This window comes from Asparagus officinalis, unplaced genomic scaffold (assembly GCF_001876935.1).
Source record: "Asparagus officinalis unplaced genomic scaffold, Aspof.V1 AsparagusV1_Un523, whole genome shotgun sequence".
NCBI lineage: Eukaryota > Viridiplantae > Streptophyta > Magnoliopsida > Asparagales > Asparagaceae > Asparagus > Asparagus officinalis.
The window spans coordinates 62,975-84,981 of NW_017972787.1; the positions used below are offsets into that span (position 1 = coordinate 62,975).

General features: G+C 40.2%; 2 protein-coding genes across 2 annotated transcripts; one reads left to right on the forward strand and one right to left on the reverse strand.

Annotated features, from left to right (window-relative positions):
• The first annotated feature begins 993 nt into the window (after positions 1-993).
• Positions 994-19,644, forward strand: LOC109827900. The gene is made up of 4 exons (XM_020394925.1): positions 994-1,498; positions 7,595-7,612; positions 7,696-7,878; positions 19,346-19,644. The coding sequence occupies exons 1-3, from the start codon at positions 1,117-1,119 to the stop codon at positions 7,845-7,847; spliced, it is 552 nt and encodes a 183-aa protein (XP_020250514.1). The 5' UTR covers positions 994-1,116; the 3' UTR covers positions 7,848-7,878; positions 19,346-19,644.
• An 804-nt stretch (positions 19,645-20,448) lies between these two features.
• LOC109827901 (probable WRKY transcription factor 41) lies at positions 20,449-21,741 on the reverse strand. The gene is made up of 3 exons (XM_020394927.1): positions 21,452-21,741; positions 21,237-21,368; positions 20,449-21,132 (listed from the first exon to the last, which is right to left on the reverse strand). Exons 1-3 carry the CDS (start codon positions 21,709-21,711, stop codon positions 20,631-20,633), a joined length of 894 nt encoding a protein of 297 aa, XP_020250516.1. The 5' UTR covers positions 21,712-21,741; the 3' UTR covers positions 20,449-20,630.
• Between the last annotated feature and the right edge of the window lie 266 nt (positions 21,742-22,007).

The window sequence follows — 22,007 nt, forward strand, 5'->3', positions numbered from 1 at the left end:
GGTGTTTTGGTTTTTTAGTATATTATATATAACTAATATAATTTTAATCAACATGAAAAACACAAATTTATTTAACAATTAAATAATAACAAAATAACGATATAGTATAAATATTGTAAATGTAATATAATAAATATTAATATAAATATATTATTTAATAAATAATCTAATATATTATATGGTAAAATAAATTATTAATAATAAAATAATATATTGGTAATCAATGTTAATGGAATTATAATATATTCATAATATCAAATTTCATTTATATAATAAATTATAAATATATTGTTAAAGTATTATTAATATACTCTACTATATTAAAAACTATAATATGTTATATAATGTTAAAGTATTAATAATATAACTAATAATGGTATAATACTATAGTGATAATAAAATAGTTACTTTAATAAAATTATATAATATATGATGGTAATAAATTGATATACCAAAATAATTAAATACATTATTGTTTGAAATAATACGTAATAATTATAATATAATATATTAAAATAACATGTAATGTTATAATACATTATACTGCAATATATTGTATATATTTAATATTAATAATATAATAATGTAAAATAAATATAATACTATTTTTATAATATATTTTATTATAATTAATATTTAATATATTAACAATTTATTTAATAGTAATCGTTATAAAGGGTCGAACTAGTATTGAAAAAAACATTCAACATGGTGGTTTGGAAAAACACTTGAAAAAATACAACACCAAATTGTTTTATTTCTAGAAAACACAACTAAGGAATACAACATGGTATCAAAGAAAGCTTTCCCCCCCTAATACATAACTGAACACTTACAGACTTGTAACATTCTAGATAAATAACACTAATTCACTTCAATGTTGTATGGTTGTATCTACAAAGTGGTTATACTATAGATTTCTAAAATTTCTGTTAAATATTCGCACCATATTGTATCGGTGTCCAATATCCGTGCCCCTTCAAATTATTAGCTGTGAGAAGAAAGGCCACACAAAAGCTTGCTCCGATTGTCTGTTTCAAGATAAAACAAAGTATTCATTCAACCCCAAAAATAGGCATCTCCAAACTTCAGTTTCTCACTTCCCAAGCCAATATAATGGCTATCTCTTGCTGCTGCATCGTCAACCCATTAAATTCCCCTCCTCTCTCCTCATCATTTAACGGATTTCTTGGATACCCAACTCCCCAATTTCTCCAAACGCTTACTAGAAAAACAACCCAAATCAAAGGCTTGGGAAATTCTGAGAAATCAACAAAAACAAGCAACAATTCAACTCCTGGTTTCAGGATTAGATGCGGGTTTTTGCCTCTGGATCCGTGGGCACCCAGCATTGGTTCTCAGAGTGTAGCCTCTCAGCTATTTGCTGCCTCTCTTCTCCCTTATTTGGGTTTCTTGTACTTCATCACCAAGTCCAAGACTGCCCCCAAGCTCACCCTTGTTGGGTTCTACTTCTTGCTTGCGTTTGTTGGCGCTACGAGTAGGTCACTGTCTCCTTTTGAATTATTTCATATGAACTTTTGATGAAATGTCTGCACGTTTCATAGACACCCATCTTGTTTATTTGCTTTTAGAATTTTATCGGGACTTGTTTTTTATCTGTTGGTAATGAGGTCAGATTATGCACTGTAAGTTGAGTACTTACTTTATTCCCCCCGCATCAAGTTTTGTTAGGAATTTGGGTTTCTTATGCACCTGTAGTAAAATTTCAGCAAAGACTGTTTACTTGTACGCTTGTCTTGTAAGTGGATTAATAATTAGAGAAAATGAACTTGTTTTGCCTAATATGGGTAAAGGACTAATTATACATTGGAAGACTAGTATTACTATACTAAACTTTGGGGATAAAAGTATTAGCTAATTATGAGAATCACTTCAATGTTTCTTATGAAAGCTGTTCACGATTTAGGGTGTGTTTGGATTTCAATGAGGTTAAGGGAAGTTAAGGGAAACTAGGTGAGAGAATGGAAGGGAAGGAAAGGGAGTTCCCTTCCCCTTGGTTACACCCCAATTTGGGGGGTAACAAATTTTATACTATTAGGAGGTGAACCAAGGAGAACTAGGGTGAATAACTTCACCTCCTAAATGTTCCCAAACAAGGTGAATGGTTCCCCTAACTTCCCTTCACCCTTATTCCCCTCAATCCAAACAAGCCCTTAGTGATGGGAGCCGTGGTGAGCAAATAGATTGATTACTGGACCGTAATTCTGGCATCTTTCCTCTCATAAAAGTAGTTAATTAATTAGGTCTATTTGTAAAATCCTACGAAATACCTAAAAGTAACCACTTTCGTTATTTAAGATCAATCATTCATCAAGATGTGATATTGAGGATGATGTTGTCCATTGAATCAAATCAGGATGATTAAAAAGGAATAGTGTTTTTGGAATCTTACGTGATTGTAGAATAACTACAAGATTTAAGGCAAAATTCTATAAAACGGATAATAGACTGACAATGCTTTATTGATCAGAATGTTGGGCAATTAATAATATGTGCAAGAAATGAGTGAAGCATAAATGAGAATGTTATAATGGTCTTGTGGGTATACACTAAATTCCGCGATTCCTTGGACCCCCCTCAAACCGTTGGACAATTCCTAGAAACTAATTCCTAATACATTTGCGAACTGATTCCTTCTGACACACTAATTGGTTCCCCAAAATTTGCTTACCAATTTACAAGTGTGCGGGTGAAGAAGTCCCTTTAAGTGCCCATTCACAGGACACGATGCAACTCTGCAACCGAGTGAAAGCGCACAATAGAATATATGAGCAAATGACTTTAATGTAATTAAATATGTATGTTAATAAAACAAGAAATGAAACCATGCTGCCAACATGAACTATGGGAAAAGAAAAACAAAACAAAAAACGAACTCTATAACAAAGAAGTATTTTGAGTATTTTATATGAAAAACTGTTGAAATGCATAATTAGCTTTCTAGTTTCTAGTTTTCTACTATATACTTAGAAAAAATTTAACCACACCCAAAAAGAATTTACACTACATCATTGACTGAACTTGCGTACCGAAGCAAGCTATCCTCCTTTGCATCCAATTTTACCAAGTGGTGAATCGCATACTCGAATTCGTACCATGACCCACTATGTTTTACATATTGTGTAACTATGAGATGGAATAAGACACGAGTACGTTCATAGGATATTAGAGGTTTCTCTTATTGAGATAGAATGAGAGAGAATCAGTTTGAGATAGTTTGGTCTTGTATAACCTAGCTTTTTTAGTGTGCTAGTTAGGAAAATAATAGTATTATAGTTAATAGGAAAAATATATCTAGAGGTAGACCTAAAAGAACTTGGTTGGAATCAATTAAGGAAGATATTATTATCATTAGCAAGGAAGATGACTCAAAATAAAACTGCACGGAAGAAGTGGATTCATGCAGCCTACCCTAAAAATTTAGGATAAGGCTTTATTTTTGTTGTCGTCGTTGTTGTTGTAAAGCCATACGAAGTTCTACTTTTGATCTGGACATTTTGGTTATTACTTGTTAAGCAATTAGATATATATGATGGACTCGGCTGAGTGGTCCACAATTATTGCATAAGTTATGGATCAAAATTGAGTTCTTATCTCTTTGCATAAGTTGTTGATGAGCATAGTAGCATATTTAGGATGGAGCTCCATCTTTGATGTAGTTTGTAGATGATATTGTATTAGTTGGCAAGACAAGAATAGAGATATCAAAATAGATAGGTTGAACCTTCGAAATATAAAGATTTAAAAAGTTGGCTTAAATGTACTTTATTACCATAAAATTTCACTGTTTTTAAACTTTGGTACCCTGAATTTCATATTTACCCGTAATGTCCCAAAGTTACCTGACTTTTAGCTGTAATACCTGCTATCACATCATGATTCAAAATTGTATTTAAAATGCATCGTGTGATTATCGCATTATAATATATGAACTTCTATCCCTCAAGACTGAAAAGAAATCCCTCATGTCTTTCTCCCTCCTCCAGCTATTCAACACTAAACCCATTGAAAGTAAAGCAATAAATCCATTTCATCACTATTGCAAAGTCAAATGTTTGAAAGTGGCATTGGACTAGAACAGTACAACCTATGTTTTAACAAATTTCACAGCCAAAACAGCGATTAATGGTTACTACTTTCATGTAATCCCCTATCTGTTTAAGTGAATAAGCTACAACAGTACAATCAATGTTTTAACAAATGTTTGAAGAATCAAAAAGGAAAATAAGGAACAAAAGTTCTGCAGGAAATTGTGATTAAATGAAAGGTATAAGATGCAGACGTTATCCGTGTAATTTTTGCATGTTCATCAATAATGCTTTCCGCAACACTTATGGCCTTTGATTGTTCATTTGGAGTTCCTTGAGCTCTTCAATTAGTTCCAGCTTGATGTAGAAAGTACCTGGATATTGTTTGAGTCTGAGCAATGTTTCCTTGGGTCAATGCACGCTGCAGATTTTTGAGGCAAGACAGATCATGAAGCTGTTGTAGATCTTTAAGGCAAGTTCTTCAAGCCTTTTTATTCTGCTTCAAGCCTTTTTATTCTGCTTCACATTTTCTCTAAGGATACAAATATAACCCTTCTAGATTGTTATGACAAATCACCACTCCAAGAACCCCACATTAGAGATACATATAAACACTCACACTCAGTGGAATCTATCAAAGAAATGTGGAGCAAGGATAAAGGCACAAAACTTAATTTTAATCAACTTAACGACGACTTTTCTATTAAATTTTGAAGCTATATGTAGGCTTGAAACAACCCTTTAAGCAATGCTGCAAAAAATGCTAGGCGACCTAGGCATTGGACCCGACGTCTAGCGCCTAGGTGGGAGCTTAGGTGGGGTCTAGGAAGTTTTCCTATTTTTTATTTTTTAATTATAATGATTGATAGTAAATGTCAATATTACAGAAATCTTAGGCGTTGGGCTGACACGCGGGTGGATTTCTTTCTTCGTATGAGTGGTGGTTGAGGAGGTTTTGCTAAAGGTTGAAGGAGAAAAAGGAGGAGGTGTTCATAGTTGGAGGCTGGAGGAATTTCAAGGAGTTCGAAGAGGTTAGAGGACGTAGAGGTTGGAACAAAGGAAATCACGATTAAGACCTAAAGGATGTAGTCGATATAAGCAACCCACACTCCCTTATGCATTCCTAAAGCTTAGGTGGACAACCTACGTATGGCCTAGGTGCTTGGTACTAGGAGAGCGGCCTAGGTATAGTCTAGGCCTACGCCTAGATAGGGTAGGTGGAGGCTTTTTAAAACATTGCCTTCAGGCATGAGAGGTTCATGAATCTAAAAGACATTTAATGACATTGACAACTAATAGAACCTAGGAAATTTAAAAGACTTCATGCAAGCCAGATTTGCCACCCGTCGGTATTCTCACCATAACTTTCAACACAGATATCCAAATTAAGCATAATCGATCTTGATGGAAACTAGACTCAAATACGATTATCAATTCAATTGGTGAGTCAGTTGGACCTATGAAGCACCGACACGTGGAAACAAGCCCCGAGTCCGTGTCCGACGCGTGTCGGACACGGACACGCGTTCGACACGCGTCAGACACGCGATCAACGCCGTCGACACGCGTCAACGCCCCGACACGCGTGTCGACTCGGTTCCCGCCAGAGAACATGGCTGGACTCGTTCGCACCGGAGTACGGCTGAGAAGGCAAGCAAAACAAGAAAAACGCTGAAACCGCAAAGCCCCAAACCTAAACCCGTAAATTTCTATCAACTGTCATACCTGATCGGGCTGAAGCATTCGCGAAGCACAAAAAGAACACCGGCACTATCGCTTCGTCTGCTTTGTCGGCTCGTACCTCAGGTCTCGAGCTCCACAATACGCTTCGTCGGCTGCGTCAGGAGGAGACGTTTTGGCCCTCGTCAAGAGGTGCGGAAGTTGGGAGCAGTCATTGGCCGATAGAGTTCTCTAATTCTATCGGCATCTCTTTGGTCGAAATAACCGGTGAATATTTCGGCTTGAAATTGCTGGCTGTGCTGGAGACTGCAAGCGACTGAGGCCACCGCCGGCTAAATGCCGCGTGGCGGAGCAGGATGCCGAAACCCTAGCTCATGATTCAGGTAAGCCGAAACGCTCCAGTGACCGAAACTAGAGGGAAGGGGCGGTACTAGTGCAAGTGAGGGCTATGGTTGAGGGCAAAATGGTCTTTTGGAGGGGGCAGAGGAGGAGGAGGAGCTGGATCTGGTCACGGATGAAGGAGGTCTTGTGGGAGAGATTATTGTTACAGCTCCATTGAAATCTTTATCTTGCCTTTAGTGAGCACCTCGTATGAAGAGAGAGTCTATGCCTCGTGAGAAGAGAAAATCTATGCCTTGGGTTTGGTATTTAGGGGCTGTTTGGTTCGTTTTTTAACTCGGTGGAAAAGTTTTACACCGCCTCCACATCAGATTTTTCGTGGTCACGTAGGATATAAGCTTTCCGTCGGTTTTTTTCTCATCTTTGGTTCGCTAGGGTTGAAGAAGGGAAACTCGGTGAAAATCGTCGCCACATCAGATTTTTTTCTCTTCCCCAATTCCTTCCTCAACCTCGTGAAATCGACGAAAACTGCAGCCACGTCAGCTTTTTGCCATATAAACAAAAGTTTTTCCTTTTTTTCCATGCGAACCAAACACAAGAAAAATAAATACATTGGTTTCCCACCATTTTTTTTGTACGAACCAAAGCGAAACAATCTATTTCTTGGAAAAGTTTGGAAAACTCAAAACTTGTGTTTTTATACATGGAAATGTATTTCCCTATATCTAGGAAACGAACCAAACAGCCCCTTAAGATCATTTCTCTATTTGAACTTTAATGAGCTGGTGAGTGATGGCAGACAGCTTGCAAATGAAGTGACTTGGGCATTGAAATTACACACATGTGGGTCCTGCAGAGAGACGTAGGACAACTTACAAATTAAGTGACTTGGGCATTGAAAACACCCCTGACTTTAGGATTTTGTGTTTGAGGATTACATTTTAGTTTATTGTTTGAATTTTATAAATTTATCTATATATAATAATAATATTAAAAAATTCTAGCTGTGTTGTTGTGTCCTATTTTTTTGGGTTTTGCCGTGTCCGTGTCGTGTCCATGTCGCCGTGTCCGTGTCTGTGCTTCATAGATTTGGACTTCTCCGAGAAAGTCGGAAAACAATATTGATTATGTGACAGTCCAGAGAATCCGATATTGCGATTTGGTTTCCATCATGGGCGACCGTACCTTTCCTTTTGTGATGCCATGGCCAGGCTGAAGCTCGTCTGCCTTATACTCGTTTCTCTGAGTGAGCTTATTTGGAGCGAAACTGGTTGTTCGTTTGTTTTGCTAGCCATTTCTCTTAAAATTATTCGACTTGTTTAAGTTGTTTTGTTCTCTAGGCCTTTTCTTGATTTCTTTTATTCTGTTCATTTCATTGCTTATCAAACAATTTGTTCTAGCTTATCCCGTGTGAAAAAATGTCCATTATTTAGATTTCATATATTTCTTAGATCAATATATAATTTATCAAGCTCTTAGTTACCTTTGCTCATTTCTTGTTTGCATGTACCGATGGTTGTCAATAGTCCCTGCTGGAATTTATGGTAACTTCTCTACCATTTATGGTTTAACTATCTAATGTACCAAGAACTGTTATATTTACTATGAAATTGTTATTGTCTAACAGCAAAAGTGAACTATGGCACCTCTTTGGCCAATGTTGATTGGCTGCATGGTGGTGCAGAATCATTACTTACTATTACCAACTTGCTCATTGTTTTGGGATTGAGAGAGGGCTTAAGGAGGCTCCGGGCTGTAAATAGGGACACCACTGGCTGATTCTAAAACAAAAGAGCAGTCTTCTGTCTAGGTAATACATTTTTTGTATTTGAATGTCTGATCGTAGATAGATATTGAATACTTAATTCCTTAATTTAACAAATCCAAGTGTGCTGCATAAAAGTTGCAGTTGTGAAAATTTAAAATGGGAACTTGCAACTGGCTTCATTGTAAAGTAGTTAATAAGCACATTGTTTTAGCTTCTTTAGTATTATTGAAGGAAACATCTTTCTTTTCCTTCTATTTTATTTTGTAGCCAATGCCAAGCTTTTATATCTGAATTTGGATTTCTCTATCATAACCTGATAGGTGTTTCCTGTGGTTAATATTTAAGAGAAGATGATCGTCATTTTCTTCCAACTTGGGCAGAGTCATAGTTCTAGGTTATTTTTAGAGACATTGCAAGCACTTGGTCTGAGTCATAGTTGTTCTAGGTTATTTTTGGAGACATATTGGAAGTATCCTATAACAAATGGTTTAATTTTTTTGGCTATCAATTCAAATAATATACTAGATTAAGATCTTTTCCAAGTGACATCTCAATTTTATATGGGTCCAAGTGGTACACGTTGTGCATTCCTTAGCACAATGTTTATTTGAAGGATGATGCTGGAACCCTGAAATCATTGAGAAACTATTTTGCTCAATGCTGAAAGCTTTCGATTCAAGGTAGTTCTCATGACTGGATTAAAATAAGCCATTATACAAAGATTAAGGCAATGGTATCAGCTGAAGTTGACTTGATGAATGGATAAATTTCGAGCTATTGTTTATGTGATTACCTTGTGGGTTTATCATAGTTTGTTATATTACAATTGGAAAATTGAAGGCAAATTTGCAATTTCCTATATTTGGCATCAAGTGTCATTGACTTCTTAAAACAGGAAAATAATAAATCATGCAATGATGTGCTCACAACTACGAGGAACTATTCTGAACATCTTCGCTGGTAGAATCATTGAAATGCTTTTCATTGTTAGAAAGACAAAGCTACCTGATTTTATTAAGGACAAATTTTTGAAAACACCCATTTTTGAAATTTATATAGCAAAATCAACCGTTTCTGAAAAAAATCAGCAAAACCGACCCTTTTCAGATGAAAAGGGTCAGTTTTGCTGTTGAAGTGTTTTTGCGAACTGCACGAGACTAGTAGTCATGTGCATTTCGTTTTCTTTTCAAAAAGAACCGCATTTATCCGCAATCGCCTCAAAAATCCTCCTCAAGTTGGATCCAGTGGCCGTGGTGCCATTCTCCGATCCCTTAGGAGAATAGAACTCGTTGTCGAAGTCAGTGGCATTTCCGTGATTAGGCTTGAGATTTCGGGACAAAGACGGAAGCGGTCAGAGCTCGGGTGAGCCAGGTTACGGTACGACAACGGCGGGGAGTTCGACGCCCTGACAGTTTGACCCTGGATCGGCCGAGAATCTACGACCATGCCAAGGTAGAGGATGTGAAAATGGCGAAGGAATTGAGGAAGGAATTGAGAAAAACGTGAAGAATAAACAAAATAGGCTCCACCACATCCTGATATGGTGTCTGCCATGGGTGTGACAGAATCTGCCCTGTCTGCCATGGGTGTGGTGTCTGTCACACTCTGACGTGGCAGAATCTGCCCTGTTTGTCATGGGTGTGGTGTGTGCCACACCAGGGTGTGGCAGACTCGTTTTTAGAATCCCAATCAGTTTGGGATTGTGTTTTGTTATAAATAGAGACGTTTTTTAGGGTTTCTTTGGCTTTGTTGAGGCTTTGATTGAGTTTTGATTAAGCATTGATTGGGGGATATTTGGAGCACAAAAGATGTATTTTTTAAGCTTTTGATTAGGGTTTTATTTTGGAGAGATTAAGAGTTTTGTTGGTGAGATTAGTTTGTTCCTTCGAGTGATTTGTAATCTCAGTTTGTACTCTTTCTCTATTAGTGAAAACCCCATCCCCCTTGCCCCGTGGACGTAGACAACTTGCCGATCCACGTTAAAATTAGTGTTTTGTTTGTGCATTGATTTTGGTTGGTTTTGGCCCTCTTTGATTGGCGTTTGGTTTGGTTCCTCGACACGGTTTTCAACAACAATTGATATTAGAGCACAACAATTGGTATCAGAGCTCGGGCTACGCTTGGGCTATTTGGAGGAGTAGATCGATTTGGGAAGCTCGTCTAGGGTTTCAGTTGGTGAGAAAGGTGGGATCTTTTGGGTAAAGCTTCTTTCTTTTCTCAGTTTTGGATCTATTCTTCGTTTGTTTTCGCACTGGTTGTTGGTTTGTTGAGAATTATGGCCGAGAAAGAGGGAGTTGAGGGTGGTTCTTCATGTGTGAAGACTGTCCAAAGTTTGAGTATCCACTCGATGAAGATTGACGTGGAGAAGTTCAATGGCACTAACAATTTTGGACTTTGGCGATGCGAAGTCTTGGATGCGCTTAATGCACAGAATTTGGAAGATACGTTGGAGTTAGACGGGAAACCGGACGACATTGATGAGAAGGTTTGGAAAAAGATGAATCGGACAGCGTGTGGTGTGATTAGGTCTTGTCTCACTCAGGATCTAAAATATGATGTGATGAATGAGACTTCAGCTAAGAAGATTTAAAAAGTCCTAGAGAGCAAGTACTTGACGAAAAGCGTTGAAAACCGCTTGCATTTGAAGATGAGGCTTTATCGCTTCCAATTGAAGAATGAGATATCCATTAGTGACCACATGAACCACTACACGAAGCTTCTTGCAGATTTGGTGAATGTAGATGTTATTGTTGAAGATGAGGACAAGGCGTTGCTATTGTTGAGTTCCTTGCCCGACGAGGAATATGAGACGTTTGTCCTTACTCTTATTAATGGGAAGACATCTCTTTCATATAGTGAGATCACCGCTACATTAGTGAATTACCAACTTAGGAAGAAGGACAAGAAGACTTCTATTGAGCCGGTAGCGGGGGCATTGGTTGCAAGAGCAAAGGGTCCAAACCAAGGTAGAAGGTCACAGTTTGGAGGGGCACATCTTAGAATTCGTAGGAATCAGTGTGTTTTTTGTAAAGAAGATGGACATTGTAAAACTGAATGCCCAAAGTTGAATGATCAAGCCGGGAAGAATAATGGAAAAGCTATTCAGGCTTTAGAGATGAATGTTGTCAAGGCTAGTGGCAACGATTCAGATTCGGATTCTTCAGGTTACTCATTATCTGCACTGCCGTCAGTTTGTGTTGCCTACTCTACAGAGTGGATGTTGAATTCGGGTGCTACATACCATATTTGTCCTAGAAGGGATTGGTTCTCCAGCTTTTAGGAGTTAAAAAGAGGGGATTTCGTGTTCATGGGTAATGATCATGAATGCCCTATTGGTGATATTAGCACCGTTCGGATTAGGATGAGTGACAAAGTGATTCGGGAGTTGGTTGGAGTGAGGTTCGTTCCTCAGTTAAAAAAGAATATCATTTTACTTGGAGCTTTGGATGCAGCAGGCTATAGGGTGACCTTGGCGGATGTACGTTTGAAGGTTACATTTGGGTCCATGATTGTGATGAAGGGCATCAGGAGTAACTTATACTATTTGTTTGGGAGCACCGTGATTGATAGAGCGCTGACGACTTCTTTAGCTAGACTATGGCATTATTTGGTGCTAGGTTATTTGATTGGTAATACCGTGCATAGGTTGTTGAGGAGTGCTTTGACATGCAAATGGAAGTCCTTTGAGCACATTGGGATGAGCAAGACCGTGGTGGAGTCAGGCACTTCTATCCATTGAGCGAGGGGTCTTTTAGGAGGTGTTCAGTCAGGCATTTGGGGGCCTTCCAAGGAGGCATCATTGGGAGGTAATCGTTTTGTAGTTTTCGCAGTTGGTGATTGTTCTAGGCATTATTAGGTCGCGACCAGTTCCCGTTGGTGTAAAGTCCTAGAAGTCAACAACAATTGGAAGAAGTGTATTGGCAGAAAGGTAACTTGTTGTTCTAGCTTTGGTAGGGGTCCTTTCTTGCGGTTGTGCCGAGCTCATGGAAACTTGAAACACTTCATTGATGTGGAGACTTTGGGGCGACGAGATGAGATGACAGTTTCGATGGGTCGTTCCTTTCTGAAGGAGGATCGGCGTTGGTTGTCGAGCATTGGTTCTGGTTCTGGAGTTTTGACATATTTGAGTCATCTTAGTCATAGGTCGTCGGCTGCTGCATTAGGAGTTATTGGATCTAGTGGAGCTGCTTCAGATTTTGGTTGGCGTCGGATATTTTGTTACCCAGCATTTGGTCACATCGAGGATGTGAGATTTGATCCGATTGCGAGTTTGAGATTTGGAGGCTCATTTGATTATCGTTTGGGAGCTTCTGATTTTGTTCTGAGCAGGAATGTCACTTTTGACTCTCGGCAGGTGGAGAGTGTTGATCAGGTCATTTGGATATCGCAGCAGGTGGAGGGTGATGCTACTTCACGTTGGGTGGAACTTATTCCACATACTCCAGATCATACTGCGTCATTAGGGATTCCAGCTGAGGTGGCACAGGTTGGGGATCATTTGATTTCGGATGCAGATGATGGATTCGTTTTGGATTCGGTTGTAGCTGGTGGACATGATTTGGATACGGCCATTGGTTCACCTCAGATGGAGGTGTTTGATTTGTATCAGTTTGGGGCCGCTATCAGTTGCAGATCCGTTGATGATATTAGGGAATAGTTGCAGACTTTTCCATTTGATTGAGGGCTCTTGGAAGCCATTTGGGTGAACTCCGTGAAGACTTGATTCCTTAGACAAGAGGATACGTAGGCAGTCAGTTTTGATGCAGCCGATTTGGTGAGTAGACATCGACGTTTGGAGAGTGTTCGCATTCTCATTTGGGTCTCGATTTGTTGTGGATTGAGTCCGTTGTCGTGAAGGGTTTCCACGACGTCATTGACGAACAAGCGGGACATTTGGTTTGGTTGGTGTCGGCTCAGTTTTGAAAAAACTTCGCCGAGGTGGGGAATTGTGAAAACAGCGACGAAATTGAGGAAGGAATTGAGAAAAACGTGAAGAATAAGCAAAACAGGCTCCACCACACCCTGGTGTGGTGTCTGCCATGGGTGTGGCAGAATCTGCCCTGTCTGTCATGGGTGTGGTGTCTGCCACACCCTGGTGTGACAGAATTTGCCCTGTTTGCCATGGGTGTGGTGTGTGTCACACCAGGGTGTGGCAGACTCATTTTTAGAATCCCAATCAGTTTGGGATTGTGTTTTGTTATAAACAGATATACGTTTTTTAGGGTTTCTTTGGCTTTGTTGAGGCTTTGATTGGGCTTTGATTAAGCATTGATTGGGGGATATTTGGAGCACAAAAGAGGTATTTTTTTGAGCTTTTGATTAGGGTTTTATTTTGGAGAGATTAAGAGTTTTGTTGGTGAGATTAGTTTGTTCCTTCGAGTGATTTGTAATCTCAGTTTGTACTCTTTCTCTATTAGTGAAAACTCCATCCCCTTTGCCCCGTGGACGTAGGCAACTTGCCGAACCACGTTAAAATTGGTGTTTTGTTTGTGCATTGATTTTGATTGGTTTTGGCCCTCTTTGATCGGCGTTTGGTTTGGTTCCTCGACACGGTTTTCAACAACAATTGGTATTAGAGCACAACAGAGGAAGCCGACGGATGATCTGATCATCTTAATCTATACGCCTCCAACTACAAACAAAAAGTTATGCATATTTAGTTGTAACTACTTATGCATCAAGTTGTTACAATATCTTTTTTTTACAATTATACAACTAGAGAGAGAAAGGAAAAAAAAATTGATAAGAAATAGTAAAAAACACCTAGTTTTTTTCTTGCATAGCTGTCTTTTAGATATATTGATCATGACAAATTGAATGAATCACCAATGCAACCACCTGTTGCATAGGAAGTATATGCACAATATACATGATTTTTTTCGATAAACCTTCTAGGATAAGCGAGACAAATTGAATAGAGTAGATTATCCAATTTTGCCACTTGATGCATTTTTCTAATTGGGAATAACCACAATAACGATGTCCTAGGAACATAATAAGATGGTTTTGACGGAAGTAGTTGGAGCTCCATGTTGTTCCAATTTGCGACCAAATTTTGACGCATATATTTGGTTGGATGTTTTTATATATTAACATCAAAAGATTATTGCGAAAACAAAATATGCTAGAAATTAACAAGGGAATTGCTGATGCGGTCATATTAAAAACCGATTCTTGTTTCCTCTGAGAAACGAGAATTTTGTTGAGATCTTACTCTTGTTGTGCAGCAGAAGTGCTGCCGGAATTTTCACTGCACACAACAAGAGTTCGAAGAGAAGGTGAATAGGTGTTTGCTTTAGAGCCTGATCGATGGAGGAGATCATCAAGAAGTTGAACCCCGCGGAGGTGATAACTTTGATGCAATTGATGAAGTTGTCGGCTGGTGAGAACGCGACAAGGTCACCGAAGAAGTTGGAACTCCCGACCATCGATCTGAAGCTTGATGGACGATGGGTGAGATACATTCTTGCAGAGAAGAACCTGGAGGGGTACTTGACAGGAGAGAAGACAGAGCCGACTGAGGGCTCGACGGGGAGAGATGAGTAGAAGTCCACTCATATGTTGGTGTACATCTGGCTCCTCAACTCATTGATCCAGTCGATCGCCGCCACAGTGGATGGCATTGAGAAGGTGAAGGACGTCTGGGAGAAGTTGAGGAGGACCTATGATGGAGTGGGGAATAACCTGAGGGTGTTCCAGATAAAGGGAGAGATCGACGCCACAGTCCAGGGAGAGAGGACCATACAGGAGTATGCCACAAAACTGGAGTACCTGTGGCTAGATTATAATCACTTTTCACCTCGGACGAGCTGCAAGGACCTGGAGTGTAAAGAGCGGGAGGCCTTTCTACAGGAAAGGACTATGGTGTTTCTCAAGGGGCTGACATTAGAGTTTGCTCATAGGTTGCATTGCTGTTAGCTCAGCCGAAGATTCCCATACTTGAGGATGCAGTCTTGGCCATGATCCAAGAAGAGACTCGTATTAGGCTGCAGGCTAGGACAGGCGGACTTCCTATGGTGAAGTCAGCACTAGCGGCCTCTAGCAACACTGGATCCAAGGGGGAGACCCGACAGTGCTACAACTACGGTGAAGTGAGATTCGGGTGGACGTGGACAGTTCGGAGGCCGTGGTGGTGGCCGTGAGGGTCGACGAGGTGGAAGAGGAGCAGTCAACCGAGCGAATCTAATGGTAGCAGAAGGAGAGGAAGCGGCTGAGGTGGTCTTTACTGAGGAGGATCATGCGTTCCTGGAGATACTCAGGAGGAAGCAGAAAGTAGCAGGGGATGGAGACAGGAGGAGTGAGACTGAGGAGGCATCCACTTCGTTCTTTACTAGAGGCAACATTGCTACTTATGCTCATCCGACCAAAGGTACTGATGATATACATGCTCTTGTTTCTATGACTCCCAATAGATCATCAGAATGGATAGTCAACTCCGGTGCGTCCCGACATGTGACAGGTAATGCTATTGAGTTCTCATCATATACTCACTTAGCATCGGCTGATAGTATCCAAACAGCTGATGGAACATGTCAGCCAGTGATTGGTAAGGGTACAGTCAATTGTACAGGTTCTGTAACTTTGTCCAATATTTTGCATGCTCCTTCCTTTCCAGTTAATCTTTTGTCCATTAGTGCTATCATACTCCAACTAAAATGCATTGTTTCTTTTAACATTCCCAATGTGATCTTCCAGGAAAAGGGGACAGGACGGAGACTTGGGACTGACACATGGCGTAGTGGATTGTGGTACCTGGATCGGGAAGGACTGGATTCAGCATTAATGTCAATAGTAGAGAGAGCAGGAGTAGAATCTGAGATGAGTGCTGAGAGTGTGTTGATGCTTCATCACCAGCGTTTGGGATACTCATCCTTTAGTATTTTAAGTAGGTTGTATCCATCTTTATTTGAGAAAGCAAATAAACCGAAACTTGTATGCGATGCTTGTGAGTTTGGAAAGCTTACTAGAAGCTCTTATGTTAGTTCTGGTCATAGGAGCTCTCATGCATTTGACCTGATACATTCAGATGTTTGGGGGCCTTGTTCCACAAGTTCTATAAACGGATACAAGTATTTTGTTACCTTTATTGATTGTTTCTCTCGTGTTACTTGGTTATACCTGATGAAAAATAAGAGTGAAGTGTTTGGTTTCTTCCAAAACTTTCATAGATATGTTCAGACTCAATACGGAGCGATGGTAAAGGTATTGAGGTCTGATAATGGGACAGAGTATATCAACAGAGCGCTTGGGGAATACTTATCAGCTCAGAGAATACAGCACCAGACGACATGTCCATACACACCGGCTCAGAATGGGATAGCGGAGAGGAAGAACAAACATCTTTTAGAGGTTGCTAGAGGCATGATGATCTCCATGAATGTCCCAGAAACATTGTGGGGGCAAGCAGTATTGATCGCAGCGGCGCTAATCAACAAAATGCCCTCGAAAGTGCTGAATTGGAAGTCTCCGTGTGAGACGTTGAAGGGAGATAATAATGGGCTTCTTCCACTAAAGGTGTTTGGCTGTGTGCTTTGTGAAGGACAACAGACCATCCGTTGGGAAGCTCGCCCGTAGAGCGGTGAAGTGCATCTTTATGGGATATTCTGCTACTCAGAAGGGATATATTTGCTGGAGCCCGGTGGAAAAGAGATTGTTTGTGAGCATGGATGTGCACTTTCGAGAACTCGAGCCATATTACACTCGAAAGGTAACCTCATCCGTTGGTGACTCGCGCGATACTGGTAGTATGAGGCGAGAGGGGGAGAATGGTGAGAGGCAGGTGAAGAATATAGAGAATAATGTGGAGAAATCGATTTCTCTATCTATTCCTTGGGAGGGAGAATTCGCTGAGGAGGAGCAGGAAAATGAAGAAGAAAAGGAGAAGGAGACAAGAGGTGTTAGGCCCACGGTTCAGGGGGTGCTACTTACCTATAGTACGAAAGGAAAGCAAATTGCAGGAACAGTACCTACAGTACCACTTGTGCCAAGTCCCTTGTCTCCGCCTGCCCCGACTCCTGAGACACCTACACCACTACCAGATTCCTCCCAATATGATAATATTCCTCTCACTACTCCTCCCACACCAATGTCAGTACGGAGGACTACTCGCAGTAATGCGAGAAATCCTCCCGATAGATATGGTTAGGATCTTGCACAATTTGTATTATATTCTAACATCCACCCTGCACATGGAGCATTCATTGCATCATTGGATTATGTTACTGTACCTAACAATTGGCAGGTTACTATGAAGGACCCAAAGTGGAAAGCGGCTATGCACGAAGAGCTAGGCGTTCTTGAAAAGAACCACACTTGGGAGTTAGCAAAACTACCAAAAGGAAAGAGAGCAGTTGGATGCAAGTGGATCTTCACTGTGAAGCAGAATCCAGATGGACAGGTTGAGCGCTATAAGGCTCGTCTTGTGGCAAAAGGGTATAGTCAGACATATGGCATCGACTATGATGAGACTTTTGCACCGGTGATGAAGATGAGCACTGTTCGGATCTTGATCTCTCTGGCAGTAAATGATGGATGGAAGCTACACCAACTAGATGTGAAAAATGCATTTCTTCATGGAGATCTGATGGAAGAAGTATACATGGAGATACCACCTGGATTCGACACAGATCAGACAGTGGGCAATGTCTGCAGATTGAAGAAGTCTCTCTATGGGCTGAAACAGTCTCCCCGTGCTTGGTTCGACAGATTCAGAAGGGCTATGGTAAATATGTGGTACCAACAGATTAACGCCGATCATATTGTATTCTTTCGACGGAATGGAGGCCACATTACCATGCTTGCGGTATATGTGGATGATATGATTATTACAGGGGATGATGAGAAGGAGATTGTCCCTCAAAGTGAGACTGGGTAAGGAATTCGAGGTGAAAGATCTTGGCTTGCTTCGATACTTTCTTGGAATAGAGATAGCTCGAGGAGCGGAGGGGATTGTCCTATCTCAGAAGAAGTATGCGCTGGATCTTCTCAAGGAGACAGGGATGTTAGGGTGCAAACCTGTAACTACACCAATCGACCAGAAGTTCAAGCTGGGTGTTGAGGCTGGAGAACCAGTTGATCGTGATAGATACTAGAGATTGGTGAGCAGATTGATCTATCTGAGTCACACACGTCCTGATATCTCTTTTGCAGTGAGCGTGGTGAGTCGCTACATGCATGATCCAAGGAAGGATCATATGGACGCAGTGTACCAGATTCTGAGGTATTTGAATAATGCCCCCGGAAAAGCGCTAATATTCAGGAAGAATGAACATATGAGCATTGAGGGTTACTGTGACTCCGAATGGGCTAGCTATGCTGATGATAGGAGGTCCACCTCAGGATATTGTATCTTTATAGGAGGTAACTTGGTCTCGTGGAAGAGCAAGAAGCAGTCAGTGATGGTGAGATCAACAGCTGAAGCAGAGTATAGAGCTATGGCCTTAGGAGTTGCAGAGTTGTTGTGGTTAAAGAGTATGCTGGTGGAGCTGAAGCTGGATCAAGGAGCAAAGATGAAGCTGTGGTGTGATAACAAGTCAGCCATCAGTATCGCCAATAACCCAGTGCAGCATGATAGAACCAAACACATTGAGATCGATAGGTTCTTCATCAAAGAGAAGTTGGACAGTGGACTACTGGAGCTAAGTCATGTTTCAACTAAGGATCAGACAGCAGATTGTCTGACTAAGGGACTTAGCTCAGTAGATATGATTAGAGGATGTGACAAGATGGGCTTAGTGGATATATTTCGTCCATCTTGAGGAGGAGTGTTGACATATTAATATAGTTAGAGAGTTAGTTGTAAGATGTGTGTGTAGGGGCATATATAAGCCCATGTTATCTCATATATGAAATTTGGGTTTCAATTGGGGATGGGGGTCAAGTGGTGGGAGGCGAAGGACTCGAGATCTGCAGTTCGTTTTGAAAAGGAAACTAAATGCACGGACTGCTAGTTCCGTGCAGTTCGCAAAAACACTTCGGCAGCAAAACCGACCCTTCTCAGATCTGAAAAAGGGTCGGTTTTGCTGTTTTTTTAGTGGTCGATTTTGCTATATAAATTTCAAAAATGGGTGTTTTCAAAAATTTGTCCTTTTATTAATTAGAGAAATACCTAGTAAGAGTGAAGAATGTCTACTGCAATTTGAAGCATTGCTTATCCAAATGGAATTTAGCTCTTTGACTTCTATTATTGCCTGAAGATGAATACAGCTCCTAGGGTACTTGAAATGCTAATTCTATAACTGCATGACCTTAAATAATGGTGGCGATTCTGACAAGGTAAGTTCACATGAATGAATCAACTCAACGAGCATGCACTTGGTTTTCTTTTCCCCTCTGTTTTCTTTTCTTGAACAAACATTCTATATTTGCATGAAACTAGTTTCTCATCTCGGCAGTTATGTTCTCTGTCTGTGGTTGTAACATATTACAGCTGTGCTATTTTTCTCTTCAATGGGTACCTTTTATTGAACTCGTTATGCTGCATTTTGACCCAAGACTTCTCTTATTGCAGATTAGCATGAAAAGAGATGAAAATTCTTGGTCTTCCTTATTTCAGCTGGCTTTTTGTTGCTCATGATCTACTCTCATCTGCTGACATATGTTCATGCTAAATGAGTCACCGGAAGCCACAGCACCACAGCTTTTTTGACCTATGTTGTTGTCTATGAATAGCTCTTTGCCTAACAAATAAATGTTTGGGAGGATAATTCTGAAAATTCTCCGCTATTTATACTATAATTGATGACATTTTGTTCAACTTTATTTTTCGATGTTTCCAAACTTATAACATGATTATGTCCTATTTCCATCCCCTGGTCTCTCTTTGCCGGCACTTGCCTATTTGTTTTTTATCTTTATCAACCTTAGTTTTCCTATAGGCTATCAAATTTCTTGGTTGCTATACCTTCAGTATTAATTTTGGGCTAATAGCACTTAAATACCCTATTGTTTCAACTACTTTTCACTTATATACCCTAACTTGTATTTGGTAGCAAAAAAAAAATATCCTAAATTTTTATATACCCTCACTTTCTTTAGCGTCACTTAAATACCCTAATGTTTTTACCACTAGCACCTACTAATGTTTCTAGAATTAGCACTTAAATACCCCTAAAGTCTTTAAAATGTGCACATAAATACCCTCAGTTATGCAAACTTGAGGGTATTTAGATGCAAATTTTAAAAACTTTAGGGTATTTAATTGTCAGATTTAAAAACTTAATGGTATTTAAGTGTCAGATTTAAAAACTTAATGGCATTTAAGTGCAAATTTTAATAACTTTAGGGTATATATGTGCTATCAAAAATAAGTGAGGGTATATAAGTGCACGTTTAAAAAACTTTAGGATATTTTCTTGCTACGAAATACAAGTGAGGGTATATTAAATGAGAAATAGATGAAACAGTAGGGTATATAATTTATAAATGCTATTTAGGCTTAGTTTTGCTCAATACCTGTCCTTTGGATATCTGTTTTGCACACTAAGACCTCGATCTGACTTGAGCACTGCTCCGACGATAACATGCATATGAAATTTCATTCTTCTTATTTTTACAAGCAAAATAGGAACAACCAAATATTGATCATGCTTTATTGATCCTAAACAATAAGAATAAATTAAGTCACGGATGCATAATTTTATAACATCGATCCGAAGGAAAAAAAAAAGTCTAATGCTACCTAGACCAAAATGAACTCAAACCTCACATAGCTGGAGGATGCATTTACATGAACAAGGGTCTGTACTCTTCCCACTGTGCAGACCTACAATCATCTCTCCAAGCAATCAATCAGCTCATGAGAAGAAGCTGGAAATATCAAACAGATCAAAATCTGTATTCATCTCCGACGATGGCAGCAGAAAATCCATGTCCAGCAGTGGAGAATCGGTCGCCGAAGTCTCTGCGGAGGCTATCTCATTGAAGTCGGAGAAATAATTCGACTCTGAAGTCGTCGGAGAAAAAAACGCAGTAGATGAAGGAGAGATTACATGGCTCTCAGGCTTTGAGCCGTGAAATGTGAAGGAGGATGAACATGCTGGCTCTTGAACTTTGGAGTCCAAGATTTCAGTTTTGACCTTGAGGTTCGTCTGAAAGCTGAGAAGGAGATGTCGGTCGTCGTGTTGATTGAGAAGTGGGAACGAGGACGTTGCGACAGTCGACGGAGATGACTTCCGACTGCAAGTGTGGGTCCCACGGTAAGTGACATTGAAGATGGACGGATTGTCTTCGGATCTCTGCACCTGCTTCATTGCTAGGCAGCCTTGAGTGTTGCGATGGGTGCATCTGTAGTAGCCTCTGCACAAATTTGAAGCAATTACCTCTTGTTAAGCATTGATCAAGTTAAGTAAATTATGCCTGATTTCAGTACGTTAATTAATTTCTCCGTATTTTGTGCAAACCTCGGGTGTTTAGCTCCCAGGATTTCTTTCTGTCCGTACTTCCTCCAGCTATAGCCATCCTCTAATGGCCCTTCTGCCTCTGGCCCTGATCCCAATTTGACCTGACTAGTTGTCCATTTGGATTGCGTTTTCCTGCAAGAACCAAAAAAAAAAAAACACCCGTAAGGAAACTTGGAACTCTGTTTCAATTTGAAGAGTACTAAAAAGGAGCATACCTCTTCTTGGATGTCTCCTTGCGCTGAACTTTGAATGGCAGCTGCTTCGAGTCCTCGCTGGTGAATGACTGAGGAGAGTCAATGAAAGCACTGGTTCTGGCCATGGACATAGTTTTCTCAAGACAAGCGAGTATGTCGTGCACCAAAGACTTGCACAAGTCAGTTGAGGCCGAGCTCAAGTGGGCATCAAGCTTCGTCGCTAGCTCATGGCCGTGGCCCAATTCGTTCACTAGCACGCTCATATCCGCGTCCATTTTCATTGCATTCGATAGTTCAAGTTTTCGGTTGCGTGATTGGGAGAGTGATGGAGATGAGTTAATTTGAGTGAGCAACTGGGGTTGGGCTTTTTAAAGGGAGAAGATGATTGAGGGTCACAAAGAAGGCGCGTAGGAATTTATTAGTATAAAAAGTAGGGAGATGTAGGGTTTAAGATATTAAACTTGACTGAGAAAATGAGAGTTTGACTGGTCAATGGTCAGAAGTATGAAGAGGGTCGAGATGAAGGGCTAGAGATGAGGTTGGTGACCGATTCTGCTCATGTCTTTGTATTGATAAG